The sequence below is a fragment of the Oncorhynchus mykiss genome, chromosome 15 (genome assembly GCF_013265735.2).
Source record: "Oncorhynchus mykiss isolate Arlee chromosome 15, USDA_OmykA_1.1, whole genome shotgun sequence".
NCBI lineage: Eukaryota > Metazoa > Chordata > Actinopteri > Salmoniformes > Salmonidae > Oncorhynchus > Oncorhynchus mykiss.
The window spans coordinates 57173965-57196452 of NC_048579.1; the positions used below are offsets into that span (position 1 = coordinate 57173965).

The 22488-nt window shown below is 41.8% G+C and overlaps 1 protein-coding gene and 1 non-coding gene across 11 annotated transcripts in view; both read left to right on the plus strand.

Moving 5' to 3' along the window:
* sbf1 (SET binding factor 1) overlaps positions 1-22488 on the plus strand; it is a 76361-nt gene that overhangs the window by 20224 nt on the left and 33649 nt on the right. For 4 of the 10 annotated variants that reach the window (XM_036944739.1, XM_036944740.1, XM_036944741.1 and 1 more), the window contains exons 2-8: positions 10735-10820; positions 12751-12888; positions 13205-13330; positions 13557-13667; positions 14368-14454; positions 16966-16995; positions 18418-18523. In XM_036944739.1, the coding sequence (XP_036800634.1) occupies positions 10735-10820; positions 12751-12888; positions 13205-13330; positions 13557-13667; positions 14368-14454; positions 16966-16995; positions 18418-18523 (684 nt within the window). The remainder of the gene's footprint in view (positions 1-10734; positions 10821-12750; positions 12889-13204; positions 13331-13556; positions 13668-14367; positions 14455-16965; positions 16996-18417; positions 18524-22488) is intronic. The other 6 variants (XM_036944749.1, XM_036944746.1, XM_036944747.1 and 3 more) reach the window with 3 other exon arrangements.
* trnaa-ugc lies at positions 8589-8660 on the plus strand. Its single transcript has one exon. It is a non-coding gene; the product is annotated as a tRNA-Ala (tRNA).

The following is a 22488-nucleotide window of genomic DNA, read 5'->3' on the forward strand; positions in this document are numbered from 1 at the left end:
GCTTTTCAAATCACCCAGTATTGCTATCTGCAGCGTTAGTTCTAGACAAATGTTGGAATTCTTCAGCCATTCCTGGACCTGTGACCAAAAACGAGCTACATATGGACAATACCAAAATCAATTATCTAATGACTCTGCCTTCTCACAGCAGAATCTGCAGAGCTGGGAAGATTGTATCCCCATATATATAACATTCTATTAGTTGCAAGAATTTTGTATAGTAATTTAAATTGAAAAATGTGAAGTTTTGCATCCGGCGTTGTTTTAGGTATCAATTCATAAACCATGTGCCGTGGAATGGGTACATCGAAAATCTCTTCCCAACTATTTTGCAATTTATATGGCACAGCTGTCAGTTTTTTGATCCTTAAATTAAATTGGTATGTTTTTATTATCACACTTTTCTTTTAACCATTTATGCTCTTTAATACAGGGCCGACACACAAGTTCTTACTTTTTTCCCCTTCTACTTGCCTCTTCCATTTTTGCGGTAATGCTGCAATTAATTGGTTGTAATTTTGGGTAGAGCAGACATTTCCATATGTCTGTGTTAGCTGCATGTGTGACAACTCCACCAGTCCTATTTATGATATCATTCACAAAAATTATACCTTTCTTAAACATTTCCTCAATTTTTATTTTTGATCAATTAGTATATTTGAATTTAACCACAATATTTGTTGTATTATTTGTTGTCTTTTCAGGTGGATTAAACTGAAATTGCAACCAACTGTCTAAGGCTTGTTTAAAAATAAAGATATTTTGGAGATTATTTCCTTTTCAAACAACCGAAAGTGGGCCGGTGTAATCTGAATAAAGGGGAAAAGGCCCTTCTTGAACACAGGATGAGACATTCGTACCAATTTACTAGAGAACCAGTTTGGATTTAAGTATATGTTTTGTATGACTTTAGTGAGAGGTCTAATGCTTTAATATTGAATCATTTCTGCCCTCCGAATTCATATTAGTTATATGAATATGCCCTTTTAATTTTATCTGGCTTGCCGTTCCAAATAAAATTTAATATTTTTTGTTCATATAATTTAAAAAGCAGGTCACTAGGTGTAGGCAAAACCTTAAGTAAATAGGTAAACTGTGATATGACTAAAGAGTTGATCAGGGGGATTTTTCCACAAATAGACAGGTATTGTCCTTTCCATGGTAGCAAGATCTAATCTATTTTTGTTAACTTTCTATAAAAATGTATTGGAGTGAGTTAATTTATTTTGGGATTTGTATACCGAGTATGTCCACATCTCCGTCAGACCATTTAATTGGTAAACTACATGGTCATGTAAAATGTGCGTTTTTTTGGGGGGTTTTAATCCAGAGAGAATAGCAAAAGTATCTAGATCCTCTGAGGCCGTGGAGAGAATTGTGGTTTTAAAAGAGAACGTGAATCATGACACCTACAATGACACCTTAGTTTTTAAGCCACGGATTTCTAATCCCTAGATGGCAATAATACATGGATATGCCGATAGTGGACAACCTTGTTTTACTCCTCTAGAGAGTTTAAAACCTTCTGAGATGTAGCCATTATTTACTATTTTACACCTAGATTCCCCATATTTATATATAACCTCCAGTCGTACTTTATCAAAAGCCTTTTCAAAATCAACTATGAAAACCAGGCCTGATCTCCCCGATACTTCATAGTATTCTATTGTTTCCAGTACTTGTCTTATATTATCTCCAATGTATCATTCTATGTAAAAAACTTAGATTAGGATGAATAATATCTGACAATACTTTTTAAATTCTATGCGCCAAGCATTTTGCTAGGATTTTTGCATCACAACACTGAAGTGTAAGAGGTCTCCAATTTTTTTAAATGGGCTCCATCTTTATATATACCACTTGGTTCCTGTTTCAGTAATAATGATATCAGACCTTCTTGTTGCGTGTCTGATAATCTACTATTTATATAGGAGTAGTTAAAACATGCCAATAATGGTCCTTTGAGTATATCAAAAGTTTTGTATACTTCCACTGGTATGCCATCCAGCCCTGGAGTTTTCCCAGCCTTAAATGCCCCAATTGCATCAAGCAGTTCCTCCTCTGTAATTTGGCCTTCACATGAGTCTTTCTGTACAGATGTTAATTTTACATTATTATTATTATTATTAGGGGAAAAATCCATACAATTTAGTTTCAGTTAGTGGAGATGGAGGAGCCTGAAATTAAAACATATTCTTAAAAACATATTCTTAAAGTACTTTACTTCCTCTTTTTTTGCGTGACTCCATTTGTAACAAGTTTATTTTTGGGGGTAGCATTTCTATATTGAAGATTGAAAAATAATTTGGTGCATTTTTCCCCATATTCCCCATCCAGTTCGCTTTATTTTTTGAATCTATTACACTGGATCTTTCTTGAATAAGTTCCTCCATTTCTTTTTGTTTTTCCTCGAACTTATTCTGTGCCTCTTTGGTACCGTTTTTATTGCTATCTAATAAAGGTTGACCGATTTTGAAAAATCTTTTATTTTTGAATTTTTTAAACGCCGATACCGATTATTGTAGGACCAAAAAAGGTTTTAGGTTGTAGTTAAAGTATTTATAGGACTACTTCTCTCTCTACCATTTGTATTTCATATACCTTTGACTATCGGATGTTCTTATAGGCACTTCAATATTGACAGTGTAACAGTATAGCTTCCGTCCCTCTCCTCGCCCCTACCTGGGCTCAAACCAGGAACACAATGACAACAGCCACCCTCGAAGCAGCTTTCCCCATCGCTCCACAAAAGCCGCGGCCCTTGCAGAGCAAGAGGAATAACTACTCCAAGTTTCAGAGCGAGTGACGTTTGAAACGCTATTAGTGCGCACCCCGCTAACTAGCTAGCCATTTCACATCGGTTACACCAGCCATTAGGCTGATAGGCTTGAAGTCATAAACAGTGCTGTGCTTGCGAAGAGCTGCTGGCCAAACGCACAAAAGTACTGTTTGAATGAATGCTTACGAGCCTGCTGCTGCCTACCATCGCTCAGTCAGACTGCTCTATCAAATCATAGACTTAATTATAACATAACACACAGAAATACGAGCCTTTGGTCATTAATATGGTCGAATCCGGAAACTATCATTTAGAAAACAAAACGTTTATTATTTCAGTGAAATACGGAACTGTTCGGTATTTTATCTAACGGGTGGCAACCCTAAGTCTAAATATTCTTGTAACATTGTACAACCTTCAATGTTAGGTCATAATTATGTAAAATTCTGGCAAATTAGTTAGCAATGAGCCAGGCTGCCCAAACTGTTGCATATACCCTGAATCTGCTTGCAATGAACGCAAGAGAAGTGACACAATTTCACCTGGTTAATATTGCCTGCTAACCTGGATTTCTTTTTAGCTAAATATTCAGGTTTAAAAATATATACTTCAGGCTTCCCGGGTGGCAGTGGTTAAGGGTGCTGTACTGCAGCGCCAGCTGTGCCATCAGAGTCCCTGGGTTCGCGCCCAGGCTCTGTCGTAAGCGCAGTGCGCGCTAACCAAGGTGGCCAGGTACACGGTGTTTCCTCTGACACATTGGTGCGGCTGGCTTCCGGGTTCGATGCGCGCTGTGTTAAGAAGCAGTGCGGCTTGGTTGGGTTGTGTATCGGAGGACGCATGACTTTCAACCTTCGTCTCTCCCGAGCCCGTACGGGAGTTGTAGCGATGAGACAAGATAGTAGCTACTACAACAATTGGATACCACGAAATTGGGGAGAAAAAAGGGTAAATTAAAAAAAAAATATATATATATATACACACACACACACACACACACACACACACTTGGAGACAGACGGACGGGTGTGTTCATAACAAATCAACTGTTTTACCTTTGTTAGCTAGTAAATGGATCCAAGTTGGCAAGACTTTAAATATAAAGATAAGCTGGCTACTCACTGACACTTGGGCTTGTGTTGAGAGATTATTTGAGACCAAATTTTCTATAATGCCTACTACAAAATGTTGATCATTATTAGTTGATGTGCATTATGCATGGTTTTGGTTAAATTAGTAACAAGAGCATTTTCATAGACTTGAATGCCAGATCAGTGATTATTGCAAAAAGATGTCTTAAACAATTTTGATAAAATGATTACATTATTTGCGAGTTATTTGTTGTTGCGGAAGGCCAGCTGGCGACCAGAGTAAGCTTGCAGGCACCCGGCCCGCCACAAGGAGTTGCTACAGTGCGATGGGACAAGGAAATCCCGTCCGGCCAAACCTTCCCCTAACCCGGACGACTCAGGGCCAATTGTGAGCCGCCTCATGGGTCTCCAGGTCACGGCTGGCTCTGAGACAGCCTGGGATCAAACCCGGGTCTGTAGTGATGCAGTGCCATAGACTGTGGGAGGCCTCTATATACAGAGTTTACAAAACCTTATGAACACCTGCTCTTTCCATGAGACTGACCAGGTGAATCCAGGTGAAAGCTATGATCCCTTATTGATGTCACTTGTTAAATCCACTTTGATCAGTGTAGATGAAGGGGAGGAAAGGTGTTATTAATGTTTTGTACACTTGGTGTATATTGTGAATCATCCATATGTTTGAAAAAAATAAAGATATGATTTTTAGGCCGTATTGCCCAGCCCTAGACTAATTGCATTGCAAACACAGATGTGTAAACACTGGCCAGGCCACGTGCATGTAGCAACAGACAGCTACTGTCAAATATTCTACCTTGGACCGATTTGTTGGTCACGCAAGCTCTTATTGCACATATTAACCCATTCAACATATACTACGTGCACTTACTCACACTTATACACAAAATGCATGAGGGCTATGTTCTGTGAAGTAAAGACACACACACCTGTGCTACGTGCTGAAGCTCACAGAGCCAAACCTTAAGGAAGTTTTTATGAACAGTCAGTTTACAGTCCACCACTGAGGAGGTCATCTGAGTACATGTAGAAAACACTCTTCATCACCACCTGGCTGCCACTGAAACAATACGTTCCAATATCCACGCTAGCATACTACATAAAATAAAGGAATGTATTGGATATGCATTGTAAGTGGTATTGCAGTATGGATAATTTAGGTACTATTGATAATCTACTACTAGCCATCCCCGCTCCCTTCTATGTTGCCTGCACATCACTTAATGTAGCACGAAGTAGGTCTAAATTAATAAACAGCAGGGCGATAAGAAAGTTGAAAATGTAAATTCCTTCCCTGTCCCTGACCTCTGTTTAGACAGAACTTGAGTGGTGTTTTAAACGAATGACAGAGTACATGTAATATGAAAGGCTGGCTGCCTGCATTCCTGCAGCTCTGTGTTTGACTGGTCATCATGGAATTTTGATACCAGAATGTTTTTTTGTAAAGTGGTCAGGAATGAAGGACAGCTGGTCTACTGAATGCAACCCACTGTCTCATGACTCCCATCTTCTCACGAAAGGGAGAGCGAGACGGGGATGGTAGCACAGGTGAGATGGAGTAAGAGAAGAGATGGGGGAAGGAGAGAGTGCAGAAGAGAGGATGAGTAGGCTATTTCTTTCCCATTTGTGTTTGGTTTTGGGAGTTGCCTGCCTGCCCTAGTTGGTTGTATTGTGACTGGGCTTACCGGGCTCCTGGTTTTGTTCCCTGTGATAAAGAGCCTGAGGCTTTTATTATTTTCTCAGACAGATGCAGCATTCAACCACAAACTCTCTCTTCCTCCTTTATTTTGGGAATAATGTCTCTTTCAGTGACTTGTCCAATGCTGTGACGCAACAAAGTGAATTCTGTGTGAAGGCGACTGTCTGGACAGAGAAGCTCAAACAATGGTTAACAGAGTGATTTGTAGCGGTTACATAAGAAGGCTTTTGTCATTCTGCTAAGATGAGCAGCACTAATGTCTTAGCTGAATTCTGAAGAGAAATCGTACTGTGTTTGGGAAGAATCGCAAGAGCGTTGTGCCAAGAAAGTGTTTGCTTATTAGTGAGGCAGCCTGGAACAAGGCCAGTCCCTTCTGGGTCATGATCCCTCAACGCCAGGTTTAAGGCTCGCACACGTTACACGAATGTGGATCCAGCATCCGTCTGCTGATCAAGCTTTTGTTATAGGGACCACCTGTTTTAGATGTCTGTCTGCCGACATTTTTCATGCGACTCTACAGTACATGTCAAATTTGTGTACACTCAATTTGCAAATTACATTCAGAGGTGAAGTACTCTCAGCCAGCAAACGCTATTGGCTGTGTCATGATGTAACAGTTTGTGGCATTGAGCTTATCTTTTTCTTTATGACAGACTGACAGTAAATTGGGGGGGATTGATACAGTTACATATTTCTTTTAGGTTTAATTTATTTGCACCCAAAACGATAAGTGATACAAAAAAAACTAGACAGATATATTAGTTTTTAAACTGTGTAGGTGTGGTTGGAAGCCCAAGGGCCTTATATACTGTAAAAACCACACCACAAACTATATACAATACAAGTACAAAAATAGAAAAGGTTTGTTAAAACGAATAACAAAACCCACTAATCATAAATGTACAAATTAACTGATCAGCAATCACAAAATGTGTGTGAGTGAGATGGGCTATATGGAAATTACTGAGTAGTTTGGTTCATCAAGCTGACCCCCAGTCTTTGCTTCAGGAGGTTTTTGCAATGTGAAAATAAGAATTCCAGAGTAAATGGTACCTCTGTATCTGATAGCCAATTCTCTATGCAAGGTGTGGCAGTTGCGAGGGTGAAGGTTATCGCAGTGTGTCTTGCTATATAGATGGATTTCAGAATTAACCTGGCAGAATCCATTGAAGGGTGTCGGTAAATTGTCTGGGAGGTATGAGTTTTTGGTGATGGAAGTGCATAATTGGCATACATCGATGTCATATAAATGACAAGATATTGAGTTTCTTAAACAAAGGTGCAGATGGAGCCAGGTAATTAGAGGAAGTGGCTAGTCTTGGAATTTTATTTTGTATGATGAGTAATTTGTGTCGATAGGAGGTACAGTGCCTTGCGAAAGTATTCGGCCCCCTTGAACTTTGCGACCTTTTGCCACATTTCAGGCTTCAAACATAAAGATATAAAACTGTATTTTTTGTGAAGAATCAACAACAAGTGGGACACAATCATGAAGTGGAACGACATTTATTGGATATTTCAAACTTTTTTAACAAATCAAAAACTGAAAAATTGGGCGTGCAAAATTATTCAGCCCCTTTACTTTCAGTGCAGCAAACTCTCTCCAGAAGTTCAGTGAGGATCTCTGAATGATCCAATGTTGACCTAAATGACTAATGATGATAAATACAATCCACCTGTGTGTAATCAAGTCTCCGTATAAATGCACCTGCACTGTGATAGTCTCAGAGGTCCGTTAAAAGCGCAGAGAGCATCATGAAGAACAAGGAACGCACCAGGCAGGTCCGAGATACTGTTGTGAAGAAGTTTAAAGCCGGATTTGGATACAAAAAGATTTCCCAAGCTTTAAACATCCCAAGGAACACTGTGCAAGCGATAATATTGAAATGGAAGGAGTATCAGACCACTGCAAATCTACCAAGACCTGGCTGTCCCTCTAAACTTTCAGCTCATACAAGGAGAAGACTGATCAGAGATGCAGCCAAGAGGCCCATGATCACTCTGGATGAACTGCAGAGATCTACAGCTGAGGTGGGAGACTCTGTCCATAGGACAACAATCAGTCGTATATTGCACAAATCTGGCCTTTATGGAAGAGTGGCAAGAAGAAAGCCATTTCTTAAAGATATCCATAAAAAGTGTCGTTTAAAGTTTGCTACAAGCCACCTGGGAGACACTCCAAACATGTGGAAGAAGGTGCTCTGGTCAGATGAAACCAAAATTGAACTTTTTGGCAATAATGCAAAATGTTATGTTTGGTGTAAAAGCAACACAGCTCATCACCCTGAACACACCATCCCCACTGTCAAACATGGTGGTGGCAGCATCATGGTTTGGGCCTGCTTTTCTTCAGCAGGGACAGGGAAGATGGTTAAAATTGATGGGAAGATGGATGGAGCCAAATACAGGACCATTCTGGAAGAAAACCTGATGGAGTCTGCAAAAGACCTGAGACTGGGACGGAGATTTGTCTTCCAACAAGACAATGATCCAAAACATAAAGCAAAATCTACAATGGAATGGTTCAAAAATAAACATATCCAGGTGTTAGAATGGTCAAGTCAAAGTCCAGACCTGAATCCAATCGAGAATCTGTGGAAAGAACTGAAAACTGCTGTTCACAAATGCTCTCCATCCAACCTCACTGAGCTCGAGTTGTTTTGCAAGGAGGAATGGGAAAAAATTTCAGTCTCTCGATGTGCAAAACTGATAGAGACATACCCCAAGCGACTTACAGCTGTAATCGCAGCAATAGGTGGCGCTACAAAGTATTAACTTTAAGGGGGCTGAATAATTTTGCACGCCCAATTTTTCAGTTTTTGATTTGTTAAAAAAGTTTGAAATATCCAATAAATGTCGTTCCACTTCATGATTGTGTCCCACTTGTTGTTGATTCTTCACAAAAATACGGTTTTATATCTTTATGTTTGAAGCCTGAAATGTGGCAAAAGGTCGCAAAGTTCAAGGGGGCCGAATACTTTCGCAAGGCACTATATATGTACAGACCTGTGTGGCTCAGTTGGTAGAGCATGGCGCTTGCAATGCCAGGGTTGTGGGTTCGATTCCCACGGGGGTACCAGTACAGAAAGAAATCCGAAAATATATGGGTAGGAGCGTCTGCTAAGTGTAAATACTTGGGATGCACCGATTTTATTACATTTTTACCGATATCCAATATTTTCCTTGCCAAAGAAAATGATGCCGATAACCGATATTTAACATTTTAGCTGCCTTTTAAGCATTCTAGTACAGTTAAATAGTTAGACCACTGCGTGTGTGTTTTAAGGCACTGCATCTCAGTGCAAGAGGCATTACTACAGTCCCTGGTTTGAATCCAGGCTGTAACACATCTGGCCATGATTGGGAGGCCCATAGGGCGGTGCACAATTGGCCCAGCGTCGTCCTGGGTGGGCCGTCATTGTAAATAAGAATTTGTTCTTAACTGACTTGCCTATTTAAATAAAGGTTACACACACCACACCACACTGACCAAAAGTTATTTTGTTGGCATTTAAGTATGTTCCCATTACCAGTAAAACATAATCAAAATGTTTCTTTAACTTACTCGCTGTTTCGTTTTCATTTGTTCAGTCTTTTCATTCTTTTTTTAAACATTTATTTTTTTATGTTTTACCCCCTTTTTCTCCCCAATTTTGTGGTATCCAATTGGTAGTTAGTCTTGTCTCATCGCTACAACTCCCGTACGGACTCGTGAGAGGCGACGGTTGAGAGCCGTACGTCCTCCGAAACACAACCCAACCAAGCCGCACTGCTTCTTTTTTTTTTAACCCCCCTTTTCTCCCCAATTTCGTGGTATCCAATTGTTAGTCGGTACTGTCTTGTCTCATCGCTACAACTCCCGCACGGAATCGGGAGAGGCAAAGGTTGAGAGCCATGCGTTCTCCGAAACACAACCCAACCAAGCCGCACTGCTTCTTAACACAGCGCGCATCCAACCCGGAAGCCAGCCGCACCAATGTGTCGGAGGAAACACCGTACACGTAGCGACCTGGTCAGCGTGCACTGTGCTCGGCCCGCCACAGGAGTCCAACCAAGCCGCACTGCTTCTTGACACAATGCCCACTTAACCCGGAATCCAGCCGCACCAATGTGTCAGAGGAAACACCGTACACCTGGTGACCATGTCCTGTACACCTAGTGCACGACTCCTGTGGCTTGTCCCTGCCAGCCAGCCAAACCCTCCCCTAACCCGGACGGCGTTGCGTTGGGCCAATTGTGCGCCGCCCCATAGGGTCTCCCTGTGGCTGCAACAGAACCTGGACTCCAACCCAGAATCTCTAGTGGCACAGCTAGCGCTGCGATGCAGTGCCTTTGACCCCTGCCCCACTTGGGAGGCCTCTCTTCCTCTGTGGCCTCTCTTCCTCTGTGCCCGCTGTCACTGTGTCCGTTTCCATCTTGTCCAGCTGTGTATGTAGCATTTCACGTAAACCCTGTTTCTTGCCTGCATCGAAGTAGCGGTCCTTATACCTAGCATCGAGCATGGTGGCGACACAGTAAAGAGGCTCAGAGAGAATGCCACCGGATCGCTTGTTCACAGCCTCGAGTACTTTTGTAAGTTTTAACCCCATGGTCTGTGTCGGCAGTTTTATTGAGCAGGCGCTTCAATACCATGACCGAGGGTATCACGTCTGCTGCTGTTCGAATGGAGCTAGGAGTGTTCATGTTTCAAACATGTTCTCAAATACCATTGAAATGGCAGCAGCGGTATGAGAACCAGCACATTAATGAGCATGCAATACGGCTTTCCTCAGTACAAAATCACATTTTATTGGTCACATATACAGTTGGTTGGAAGTTTACATACACCTTAGCCAAATACATTTAAACTCCGTTTTTCACAATTCCTGACATTTTAATCATAGTAAAAATTCCCTGTTTTAGGTCAGTTAGGCTAATTTTCTCATGCTCTCTCGTCTCCGTGCAGCAATATAGTGAGATGTTTGGAACATAAAATCATAGAATCAAATTGCAATACATATATAATCGGCGCCTAAGTATTGTAATAATATCGTATGGTGAGGTCCCTGGCAATCCCCAGCCCTACAGTAGTGGACTAGGCCCTGACAGATAACTTGGCTCTCTGATCAAGCGTTCCGACCTGACCTTTGTCACCCTCTCTCTTTCTCCAGGAGGCAGTGAGGGCCAAGGTCACATTCTCCAGCGCTTTCCTGAGAAAGACTGGGAGGACAATCCCTTTCCACAAGGCATCGAACTGGTATGTAACTAACATAGCTCACACACAAACGAACGCACAATAGCCTACATATTTACCCCAGCTACATACAGTTGAAGTCGGAAGTTTACATTCACCTTAGCCAAATACATTTAAACTCCGTTTTTCACAATTCCAGACATTTAATCCTAGTAACAATTCCCTGTCTTAAGTCAGTTAGGATCACCACTTTATTTTAAGAATGTGAAATGTCAGAATAATAGTAGTGAGAATGCTTTTATCTATTTCATCACATTTCCAGTGGGTCAGAAGTGTACATACACTCAATTAGTATTTGGTAGCTTTGCCTTTAAATAGTTTAACTTGGGTCAACCGTTTCGGTTAGCCTTCCACAAGCTTCCCACAATAAGTTCTCACAAGAATTTTGGCCCATTCCTCCTGACAGAGCTGGTGTAACTGAGTCAGGTTTGTAAGCCTCCTTGCTCGCACACGCTTTTTCAGTTCTGTCCACAAATGTTCTATTGGATTTAGGTCAGGGCTTTGTGATGGCCACTCCAATACCTTGACTTTGTTGTCCTTAAGTTCTTTTGCCACAACTTTGGAAGTAAGCTTGGGGTCATTGTCCATTTGCAAGACCCATTTGCGACCAAGCTTTAACTTCCTGACTGACGTCTTGAGATGTTGCTTCAATATATCCACATCGTTTTCCTACCTCATGATGCCATCTATTTTGTGAAGTGCACCTCTCTGTCCTGCAGCAAAGCACCCCCATAACATGATACTGCCACCCCCGTGCTTCACAGCTGGGACGGTGTCCTTCGGCTTGCAAGCCTCCCCTTTTTCCTCCAAACATAACGATGGTCATTATGGAAATTGCTCCCAAGGATGAACCAGACTTGTGTAGGTCAACAACAAAAAAAGTCTGAGGTCTTGGCTGATTTCTTTTGATTTTTCCCATGATGTCAAGCAAAGAGGCACTGAGTTTGAAGGTAGGCCTTGAAATACATCCACAGGTACACCTCCAATTGACTCAAATGATGTCCAATTAGCCCATCAGAAGCTTCTAAAGCCATGACATCATTTTCTGGAGTTTTCCAAGCTGTTTAAAGGCACAGTCACCTTAGTGTATGTAAACTTCTGACCCACTGGAATTGTGATACAGTGAATTATAAGTTAAATAATCTGTCTGAAACAATTGTTGGAACAATTACTTTTCATGCACAAAGTAGATGTCCTAAACGACTTGCCAAAACTATAGTGTGTTAACAAGAAATTTGTGGAATGGTTGAAAAACTAGTTTTAATGACTCCAACCTAAGTGTATGTAAACTTCCGACTTCAACTGTACATCATCCGTACCTGAAGAAAGGCTGCATCATGAAGGGATCAACATAACCCAGAATCATTTACAGTTGATGTGTATTTAATGTCTCCCAAATAACCCTTATTCCAGTATTGTTTACCTCATTATTGTCTAATGTGTTTTGCCAGAGTCAATATTGAAGAATTCCTAAGTGTTCATTATATATGTACAGCGGGGTTCAATGGCATGTCTGTTTTGTATTTCATTCATTATATATTACAAGATGAATGCCTACAGAACAATAGTTATTCCTTGGTTTGCTTCTAGCCTATTTCTCATCCCGATCCAAAATAAGGGTGTAAGGTTAATCATTTCTGACACGTGGAAAGTTTTCTTAACTTGATATAGCCTAGCGGTGGAAAATAACCAAATGATAGGCTAGAGATCAGAGGTGAGTCACAGAGAGATGCAGAGTAGGGACATATGACATACCACACTGGGATTCGGCCCACTAATACTGTATATTCCTCTCCTGTCATCCATATCTCCCTCTCCTATCCTTTTCACCTCATTCCCGTTTCCCTCCTTCTTCCCTTGTTTCTCGACCCCTGCACCCCTTGACCCATTTTCTGTCACTCGCCCTCTCCCTCCTCCTCTTTCTTCCTCTCAGTTCTGTCAGCCCAACGGATGGCAGTTAGTTCCAGAGAGGGAGCGTCCGTCGTTCTTCGTGTCGGTTCTGACCGACATCAACTCAGAGCGTCACTACTGTGCCTGTTTCACGTTCTGGGAGGGCCTGGACAACCTTAAGGTGAGAGACTGGAGGAGAAAGAGAAGAGGCCCCCCTGGCCACACTTCTCCTCACACACTGAGCCAATGTCATTATGAACCAGTAACGGTATCGTTACAGCTGTACTGTGTAGCAACAATGTGCCAACATTTTACGCTGGCAACAAAGTTGTGGAAATGAGACGATCTGATCATATTAGAAACAGGTAACGGTTTATAAAAGTTCCAAGCTGTATCTGTGATATGACGTTACATCTTTAATGGTACGTCTATAGAAAATTTGCACAAAGTAGGCTACAGTACACTGTATGATATTCTGTCTCATTCTGTGTGTGTAGCTACCGAAAGCTGAGGCCAGTGAGGTGGATGAGGATGAAGTCCCAGGGCTGGTCCAGCCGGCCCAGGTCTTTGCCCCCAAGAGCCTGGTGCTGGTGTCCCGTCTGGACCACACAGAGGTCTTCAGGGTACAACGCACCTCAAAACAATACTGCACGTCCCTGTCCGATACTCCCATTGCACTTCTCATCTATGTTTCTTGTTACAACAAAGAGTGATTGAAACAACTCTAGGCTTGATTTGGCTGTATTTTGCTTTAGGTAGTGTTCTTCACCCACAAACCCTGTTTGTCATTTCACTACAAGTCAAGGAAAGTGTGTGCTTGTCTTTTGACTGGGTGCCTCCCCTGTCCAGAACTGTTTGGGACTCATCTACGCCGTGCACGTGGATAGCCTCAGCGTTCCCTTGGAAACGGTGATCGGAAACCTCCTCACCTGCGTCATCCCCGTCGCTGGTGGTTCTCAGGTAAACACACCTCCTTTCAGCATGCATACCGACTTTTACGTATTATCCTGGGCTGTGCAACCCTCCCAACCAGCTAGCCTATTAGCTTGTTAGCCCCATCCAACCTGCTAGCATATTAGCTTAGCATGTTGGCCAATGCAGACTGCTAGCACATTACTTTAACCAAACTGTTTGCATTGTAGCTTAGCATTAGCGGGTGTGCTATGCTAACCCTCATTGCCGAGTCAATGCCGGGTCCTCAGCAAAGAGGAGATGGCCAGCATAGTAACCTACACACCATAGGAGGTTGGTGGCACCTTAATCGGGGAGGACGGGCTTGTGGTAATGGCTTGAGCGGAATTAGTGGAATGGTATCAAATACATCAAACGCATGGTTTCCATGTGTTTGATGCCATTCCAATCGCTCCGTTCCAGGCATTATGAGCCTCCTCCCCTTAGCAGCCTCCACTGCTACACACAATGTATAGGATTTTTTTCTTAGCTCTTGTATTCACCCTATGTGCACAATTTAAATGTACTGTTTGTCTCAAACTAATTCAATGACGCTACAGCATGAAGTAGTGTAACATATAGTAAACTAGTATACTAAATCGTGCACTACTAGTATATTGGGCCTATACGTACATTTCTGTACATTTTGTTCCCTTGTGTAACATGCCATTGAACCCCGCTGTACATTGGTTCCTCCTGTGTGTTACAGATAAATGAGTCCCCAGTATGTAGTTTAAATCTTTCGGTTCCTCAGGCCTTAGCCTGTGACTGGCTACTGGGCTGCTTTCAGGACCAGGTAACATCACCTTCCGGCAGCTTCTTACCAATCCGCTTGCCTCATTGTGATTTTATCTATTTAGATAAACATGATGATTCTAAAAAGTCTGTTTTGTATTTCCTGTAATCATCTCAAACCATGCTGATTAATATTCACTCAGTGGTTTGCAGTTTGCTCTAGTCTGCTTTTGTGGAATTTGTGGCCTAACGATGCTGCGTATTCCATGCTACATTAACCTGTCAATAATTTCAATCATTTTTGAGACCTTTTTAAAGTCAAAGAATTGTTTTGATTCTGTGTGCCGTTGTTTGTCGTGGATCGATCTGATGTGTTTGCCATTATTGATCTGTTGTAGAAGTGCATAGACTTTTCACTTGGTGAGGAACACACACCGTACACAAACACTGGTTCTCTGAGGGTGACCATATGGGACACCAGATGGCCTCATAGCAGGCAGTGCAGTGGTCTGAATGAGAGATGGGACTAATCAGCATTAACACACACACGCACACATAGATCTTGCAAACAAAAACAAACACACTTGACTTACACACACTCCGAGATCTTCAGGCATTGGATACTATAGCACAGATCATTCTATATTAAAACAGTACTTGAAGAGCCATGCTGGGTGTTTGTTACGGTGTAATAGCAGGTTTGATACTATCAAATGTCTAACTTTTTATTAGACTCAATTCTAGACTTGCTAGGACTCTCCCCAGTCATGCCACGTCAACCACTGTCATCCCAACATACATTGCAACACATCCACTTTACTACTGCAACTGGCAATTATCTCAACTGTCAGATACGCACTCTTGACATACAGAGCAGCAACCTTTAGCCCAGTTACTGTACAGTGGAATATATATGAGTCTGATATGGAACCTGCCTGAACGTTTGTGTGTGTGCGCGCACGTCTGCCCGTCTGTATGAGGGATTTAATAGATAATTGTAAATGACTGTGTCTAGTCTCCACAATGTCTCCTGGTTACCAGCCCAAGGACATTCTGTCAATGGGCCAATCTCCATAAATAACTTATTTGATTTCCTGAAATATTAACTGTAAAACATTAACTAAGCAGATTTCCCCTTTTAAAGTAACTTTACTGAAAAATGACAATGTTACACAAGTATAACATTTCAGTCCTCTGTTATTTCACCCCAAGGTCATAAACACATCATCTGACTAATTTACTCATCGGATGTTTGTAGCTACGATAGGGCTGGGCGATATGGCAAATAAATTATCACGATATCGATATATTTTTTCTTTCGAAAAAGATAATTATCACGTTATTAATCAAATGACGTTTAAAAGGTGCATATCTGCTTCAAACTCAAGAATGCCTGAACACACCGTGGTTAGAGCGTTGGGCCAGTAACCGAAAGGTTGCTAGATCGAATCCCAGAACTGACAAGGTAAAAAATCTGTCGTTCTATCCCTGAACAAGGCAGTTAACCCACTGTTCCCCGATAGGCCGTCATTGTAAATAAGAAGTTGTTCTTAACTGACTTGCCTATTTTTTATTTATTTATTGTGAGCTACACATGGAAAATCGTTCCATGTTTGCTGCTAGGGAGCATGTACCTGGTGTCAATTAAATTGATAAGCTTCTTGAAACCTTCCTTTTCGACTGTGCTAATTGGTAGCATGTCCTTAGCAATGCAATGCATAATAGCATTTGTGATGTTTGCATGTATGGCATAAATGCTGTCAGTGTTGACTGCTTCGGGCAAACATCCCTAGATTTGGCTGGTGCTTGAGGGGCGTTTATCAATACCGTGGCGCAAACTCAAACTTCCTGCATGTTCCAAAGAGTGATTTTGCTTAAGATGTTGAAAAAGGTTTGTCGTATTACCAGACTTCGTAACCACCTGTCTACGGCACAATTTGCACCGAACATTGTTCTGCTGTTTTTCGGACTTCAAAAAGCCAAACCACTTCCAAATTACTGAAACAGTTTAACCCTTTTTATCAATAATTTCTTTGTTGGAAGCTGGTCCTTCTCCATGGCTATCACTGCCACTGTTTTCGCCTACGTCACTAATTGAGGTGCGAAGTGGTTTTTTGTGGGCGTATACTTCTCCGCATGTTCCTGCTGCGTCAGAGGTGAAATGGACTGCTGTACCTAATTATTTTATATATCAACATCAACAAAAATGAATGTAAATGTTTTTATATGGTTATTGAGAGAAGTAATTACCTCTTGCTAGTGATTTATCGCCCAGCCCTAAGCTACAATGTCAGATATTAAATGTGGCTGAACTGAGCTGTGGATGCTTCCATTTTATTTCCCCAAAGTTGACAGCTGGTTTGACTCTGTGCCTTATGTTAATGTTGCTGTACTCTCATGTCATAATGCCACGCTGTTACCATCTGTGTATATTTGTAATGTCATGTTAATGTTTTGTCATTGTTTTGTCATGTTTTTGTTTGGACCCTGTTGTCTTTAATCCGTGTGTTCTCCTATGGTGTATTTCTCTCTCTCTCTCTGTGTGTGTGTTTGGGGTGCTTGACTTGTGTAGCCGTGCCAGGAGGAGAGAGAAGAGAGCTTGGTATGCCGCCTGACTACTTTATTCTCCTTTCAACCAATCAGCTCCTAGCTTTCCCTAATTCTGTCGGGATCCTCCTATGTCTATGTATCTCACCTACCTCTCTCTCAAGGGAAAACCAATCAAATCACTTTGATAAGGCCCAGTCTGTTACCCAATGGCTGATCTTTTTACGATCTGTTATTGGTAGCCTGGAAAAATTCAAGGATATCTAATTGGTTGTTGATCAGACGAGTGACGGTGAAATGGTGTTCAACAGCTGGATCATTGCGTTCCCATTGCTGCTGCTGCTGTAGAGAGCATGAGCTAACGCCAACCTTTTCGTTCCCAGATATATATACTTGGGCCTTGTATTTTAAGTACTTTTAAATGAAGATTTGGCTACAGTAGATTCCTGCTTCTGGAGTTTATTTGAAAATGTCTGTTTTTAAATCAATTCCCTATTTTAGAGTGAAAATGTATTTTGGAAGAATTTCAGTACTTAAAATAATTTGCATTCCTACTTGTCAAATGTGGTATACAGCCTCTGTAGGTAGTTCCAGTTGTTTCTGTGTATTCTGTTGTATTACTATGTGATGTCTGTCCTAGAGGCTGCTGTGATTGTGTTTCTATGTGATGTATTGGATGCCTTCTTTGACCTTGTGCTACCTGTCCTGTATGCAACTCTTTGTAATCGGTCTTCATTTGCAGCCAAGACCCACGGTACCTATCATGCTGTGCAAATTGTGCCTTAACTCATATCGCCTAACATGCTTTTTCAGTCTTCCAAAACAGTCATTGACATTGCATGCAACATAAATATCACACTTACAAATGATGGCAACTTATATTTTACAACAACTAGTACAACTCTCTTAAGCTATAAATGTAATGTATGTGCTACAATGTGAAGTTTACATGACTAAGATGTTTCATGAATGTTACAATCAACAACAAATCAATCTAAATCATTCTGTCACTTCCCTTCCCTCTGTGTCACATGGCCGTAAGAACTATCCAGTAACACTAAACCAATGAGACATTTCAAATGTTAAGACCCCCCTGAAATCATTCAGATGTTTGAACTCTGCCCTTTCCAAAACGCAATGGAAATGTCCCTCTATGAACAATCTGGAATGTCATTGGTATTTGACTCCCATAAAGGCCCATTTTAATATGGTGGGCTGATTTGAATCTGTGGTAAGGCCCATTGCTATGGGTTTCTCAGTTCAACATAGGTCAGTTCTCTCCTGTTCAGCTCTGAATGGCTGGTTACTGTCGAGTTCTAATGTACCTGCTAAACCCTTGTGATTCTTATGTGATTTCTCCTCAATACACTCCAACTCTCTGTGATTGTGCTGTAGTTGCTAATCCCCATTTTTCCGAGAAAGAGCGTTCACACTATCTGTTCTCTTTTTCCATGCGTCCCTCTCTTTCTCTCTCTAGCGGACTATAACATTGGGTGCGGGCGATCGACAGGTCATCCAGACTCCCATCAACGACTCCCTCCCTGTCAGCGGCAGCAGCGTAGCCCATCTCTTTAGACAGCTTGGTACGGCAAATCACAATGCAGTTTATTCAGCCCAGGACCGATGGGGCACCTTATGATCAGTGATGTCAGTGATATGGACCAATCAGAGTCTGATGTTCCCTCACCTAGGAAATGTTCCTTTGATTTAAAGACCTTCACCAATTGTTCAATTGCTTAATGAACGCAAATCACAGGCCTATATTTGATGAGTTGCGGGAAAAGGCAGGTGTGTGTGTGTGTGTGTGTGTGTGTGTATATATAAACTCAGCAAAAAAATAAATGTCCTCACTGTCAACTGCATTTATTTTCAGTAAACTTAACGTGTTTATATTTGTATGAACATAACAAGATTCAACAACTGAGACATCAACTGAACAAGTTCCACAGACATGTGACTAACAGAAATGGAATAATGTGTCCCTGAACAAAGGGGGGGTAAAAATCAAAAGTAACAATGCAGTTGGTGGCCACACCAGATACTGACAAAGTACTGCTGTGCATCTCCTCATGGACTGCACCAGATTTGCCAGTTCTTGCTGTAAGATGTTACTCCACTCTTCCAGCAAGGCACCTGCAAGTTCCCGGACATTTCTGGGGGGATTGGCCCTCACCCTCCGATCCAACAGGTCCCAGATGTGCTCAATGGGATTGAGATCCAGGCTCTTCGCTGGCCATGGCAGAACACTGACATTCCTGTCTTGCAGGAAATCACGCACAGAACGAGCAGTATGGCTGGTGGCATTGTCATGCTGGAGGGTCATGTCAGATGAGTTTGCAGGAAGGGTACCACATGAAGTAGGAGGATGTCTTCCCTGTAACGCACAGAGTTGAGATTGCCTGCAATGACAACAAGCTCAGTCCGATGATGCTGTGACACACTGACCCAGACCATGACGGACCCTCCACCTCCAAATTGATCCCGCTCCAGAGTACAGGCCTCTGTGTAACGCTCATTCCTCCAACGATAAACGCAAATCCGACCATCACCCCTGGTGAGACAAACTGCAACTCGTCAGTGAAGAGCACTTTTTCCAGTCCTGTCTGGTCAAGCGACGGTGGGTTTGTGCCCATAGGTGACGTTGTTGCCGGTGATGTCTGTGGACCTTACAACAAGCCCTCAGTCCAGCCTCTCTCAGCCTATTGTGGACAGTCTGAGCACTGATGGAGGGATTGTGCGTTCCTGGTGTAACTCGGGCAGTTGTTGCAATCCTGTACCTGTCCCGGTGGGATGTTTGGATGTACCGATTCTGTGCAGGTGTTGTTACACGTGGTCTGCCACTGCGAGGACTATCAGCTGTCCATCCTGTCTCCCTGTAGCGCTGTCTTCGGTGTCTCACAGTACGGACATTGCAATTTATTGCCCTGGCCACATCTGCAGTCCTCATGCATCCTTGCAGCATGCCAAAGGCATGTTCATGCAGATGAGCAGTGACCCTGGGCATCTATCTTTTGGTGTTTTTCAGAGTCAGTAGAAAGGCCTTTTTAGTGTCCTAAGTTTTCATAACTGACCTTAATTGCCTACCGTCTGTAAGCTGTTAGTGTCTTAACGACCATTCCACAGGTGCATGTTCATTAATTGTTTATGGTTCATTGAACAAGCATGGGAAACAGTGTTTAAACCCTTTACAATGAAGATCTGTGAAGTTATTTGGATTTTTACGAATAATCTTTGAAAGACAGGGTTCTGAAAAAGGGATGTTTCTTTTTTTGCTGAGTTTACTCTACCGTTCAAAAGTTTGGGGTCACTTAGAAATGTCCTTGTTTTTTTTTTAAAGAAAAGCATTTTTTTTGTCCATTTTAAAATAACATAATTGATCAGAAATACAGTGGAGACATTGTTGTAAATGATTATTGTAGAAACGGCAGATAAAAAAAAAGGAATATCTACATGGGCGTACAGAAGCCCATTATCAGCAACTGTGTTCCAATTGCATGTTGTTAGCTAATCCAAGTTTATCATATTAAAAGGCTAATTGATCATTAGAAAACCCTTTTGCAATTATGTTTGCATAGCTGACAACTGTTCTGATTAAAGAAGCAATAAAACTGGCCTTCTTTAGGCTAGTTGAGTATCTGGAGCATCGGCATGTGTGGGTTCAATTACAGGCTCAAAATAGCCAGAAACAAAGAACGTTTCTTCTGAAACTCGTCAGAAACTGAAGATCTCGTACAACGCTGTGTACTTCTCCCTTCACAGAACAGTGCAAACTGGCTCTAACCAGAATAGAAAGAGGAGTGGGAGGCCCCGGTGCACAACTGAGCAAGAGGACAAGTACATTGGAGTGCCTAGTTTGGGAAACAGACGCCTCACAAGTCCTCAACTGGCAGCTTCATTAACCTCTAGCGACGAGCAATCCCGTATCCGGGAGCGTAATCATAGCCTCAAGCGCATTACCATAACGCAACGTTTCCTAATCATGAAAATCGCAAATGAAATGAAACAAATATATTCAAACACAAGCTTAGCCTTTTGTTAACAACACTGTCATCTCAGATTTTCAAAATATGCTTTTCAATCAAAGCTACACAAGCATTTGTGTAAGAGTATTGATAGCCTAGCATAGCTTTAAGCCTAGCATTCAGCAGGCAACATTTTCACAAAAACAAGAAAAGCATTCAAATAAAATAATTTACCTTTGAAGAACTTCGGATGATTTCAATGACGTGACTCTTGTTAGATAGCAAATGTTCATTTCTTTCCAAAAATATTATTTGTGTTGGCGAAATAGCTCCGTTTTGTTCATCACGTTTGGCTAAGAAAAAGACCGGAAAATGCAGTCCCTACATCGCCAAACTGTTTTCCAAATTAGCTCCATAATATCGACAGAAACATGGCAAACGTTGTTTAGAATCAATCCTCAAGGTGTTTTTCACATATCTATTCGATAATATATCAGTCCTGACAGTTGGTTTCTCATCAGAAGCGAACGGAAAAATACTGCAGCTGGAGATTACGCAATAATCGCAACGGAGGACACCAAGCGACCACCTGGCAGATGTAGTCTCTTATGGTCAATCTTCCAATGATATGCCTACAAATACGTCACAATGCTGTCAACACCTTGGGGAAACGACAGAAAGCCTAAGCTCATTCGTGGCCCATTCACAGCCAAATAAGGAGTCATTGGCATGAGGCGGTTTCAAAAAATGCGGCACTTCCTGATTGGATTTTTATCTGGGTTTCGCCTGTAACATCAGTTCTGTGGCACTCACAGACAATACCTTTGCAGTTTTGGAAACGTCAGAGTGTTTTCTTTCCATAGCTGTCAATTATATGCATAGTCGAGCATCTTTTCGTGACAAAATATCTTGTTTAAAACGGGAACGTTTTTCATCCAAAAATTAAAATAGCGCCCCCTATATCCAAGAAGTTAAATAGTACCCACAAAACACCAGTCTCAACGTCAACAGTGAAGAGGCAACTCCGGGATGCTGGCCATCTAGACAGAGTTCCTCTGTCCAGTGTCTGTGTTCTTTTGCCCATGTTAGTCTTTTATTATTGGCCAGTTTGAGATATGGCTTATTCTTTGTAACTCTGCCTAGATGGCCAGCATCCCGGAGTCACCGCTTCATTTTTGATGTTAAGACTGTGTTTTGCAGATACTATTGAATCTAGCTGCCAGTTGAGGACTTGAGGCATCTGTTTCACACACTAGACACACTTAGAAAACAAGGGCATTTCTAAGTCACCCCAAACTTTTTAACAGTTGTCTGTGTGTACACTGCATTCGGATAGTATTCAGAACCCGTGACTTTTTCCACAGTTTGTTACATTACAGCCTTATTCAAAAATGTATTAAATTGTGTTCCCCCCCATCATTCTACACACAATACCCCACAATACCCCCATAATGACAAAGCAATAAAAGGTTTTGAAATATTACATTTACGCAAGTATTCAGACCCATTACTCAGTACTTTTTTGAAGCAACTTTGGCAGTGATTACAGCCTCAAGTCTTCTTGGGTATGACGCTACAAGCTTGGC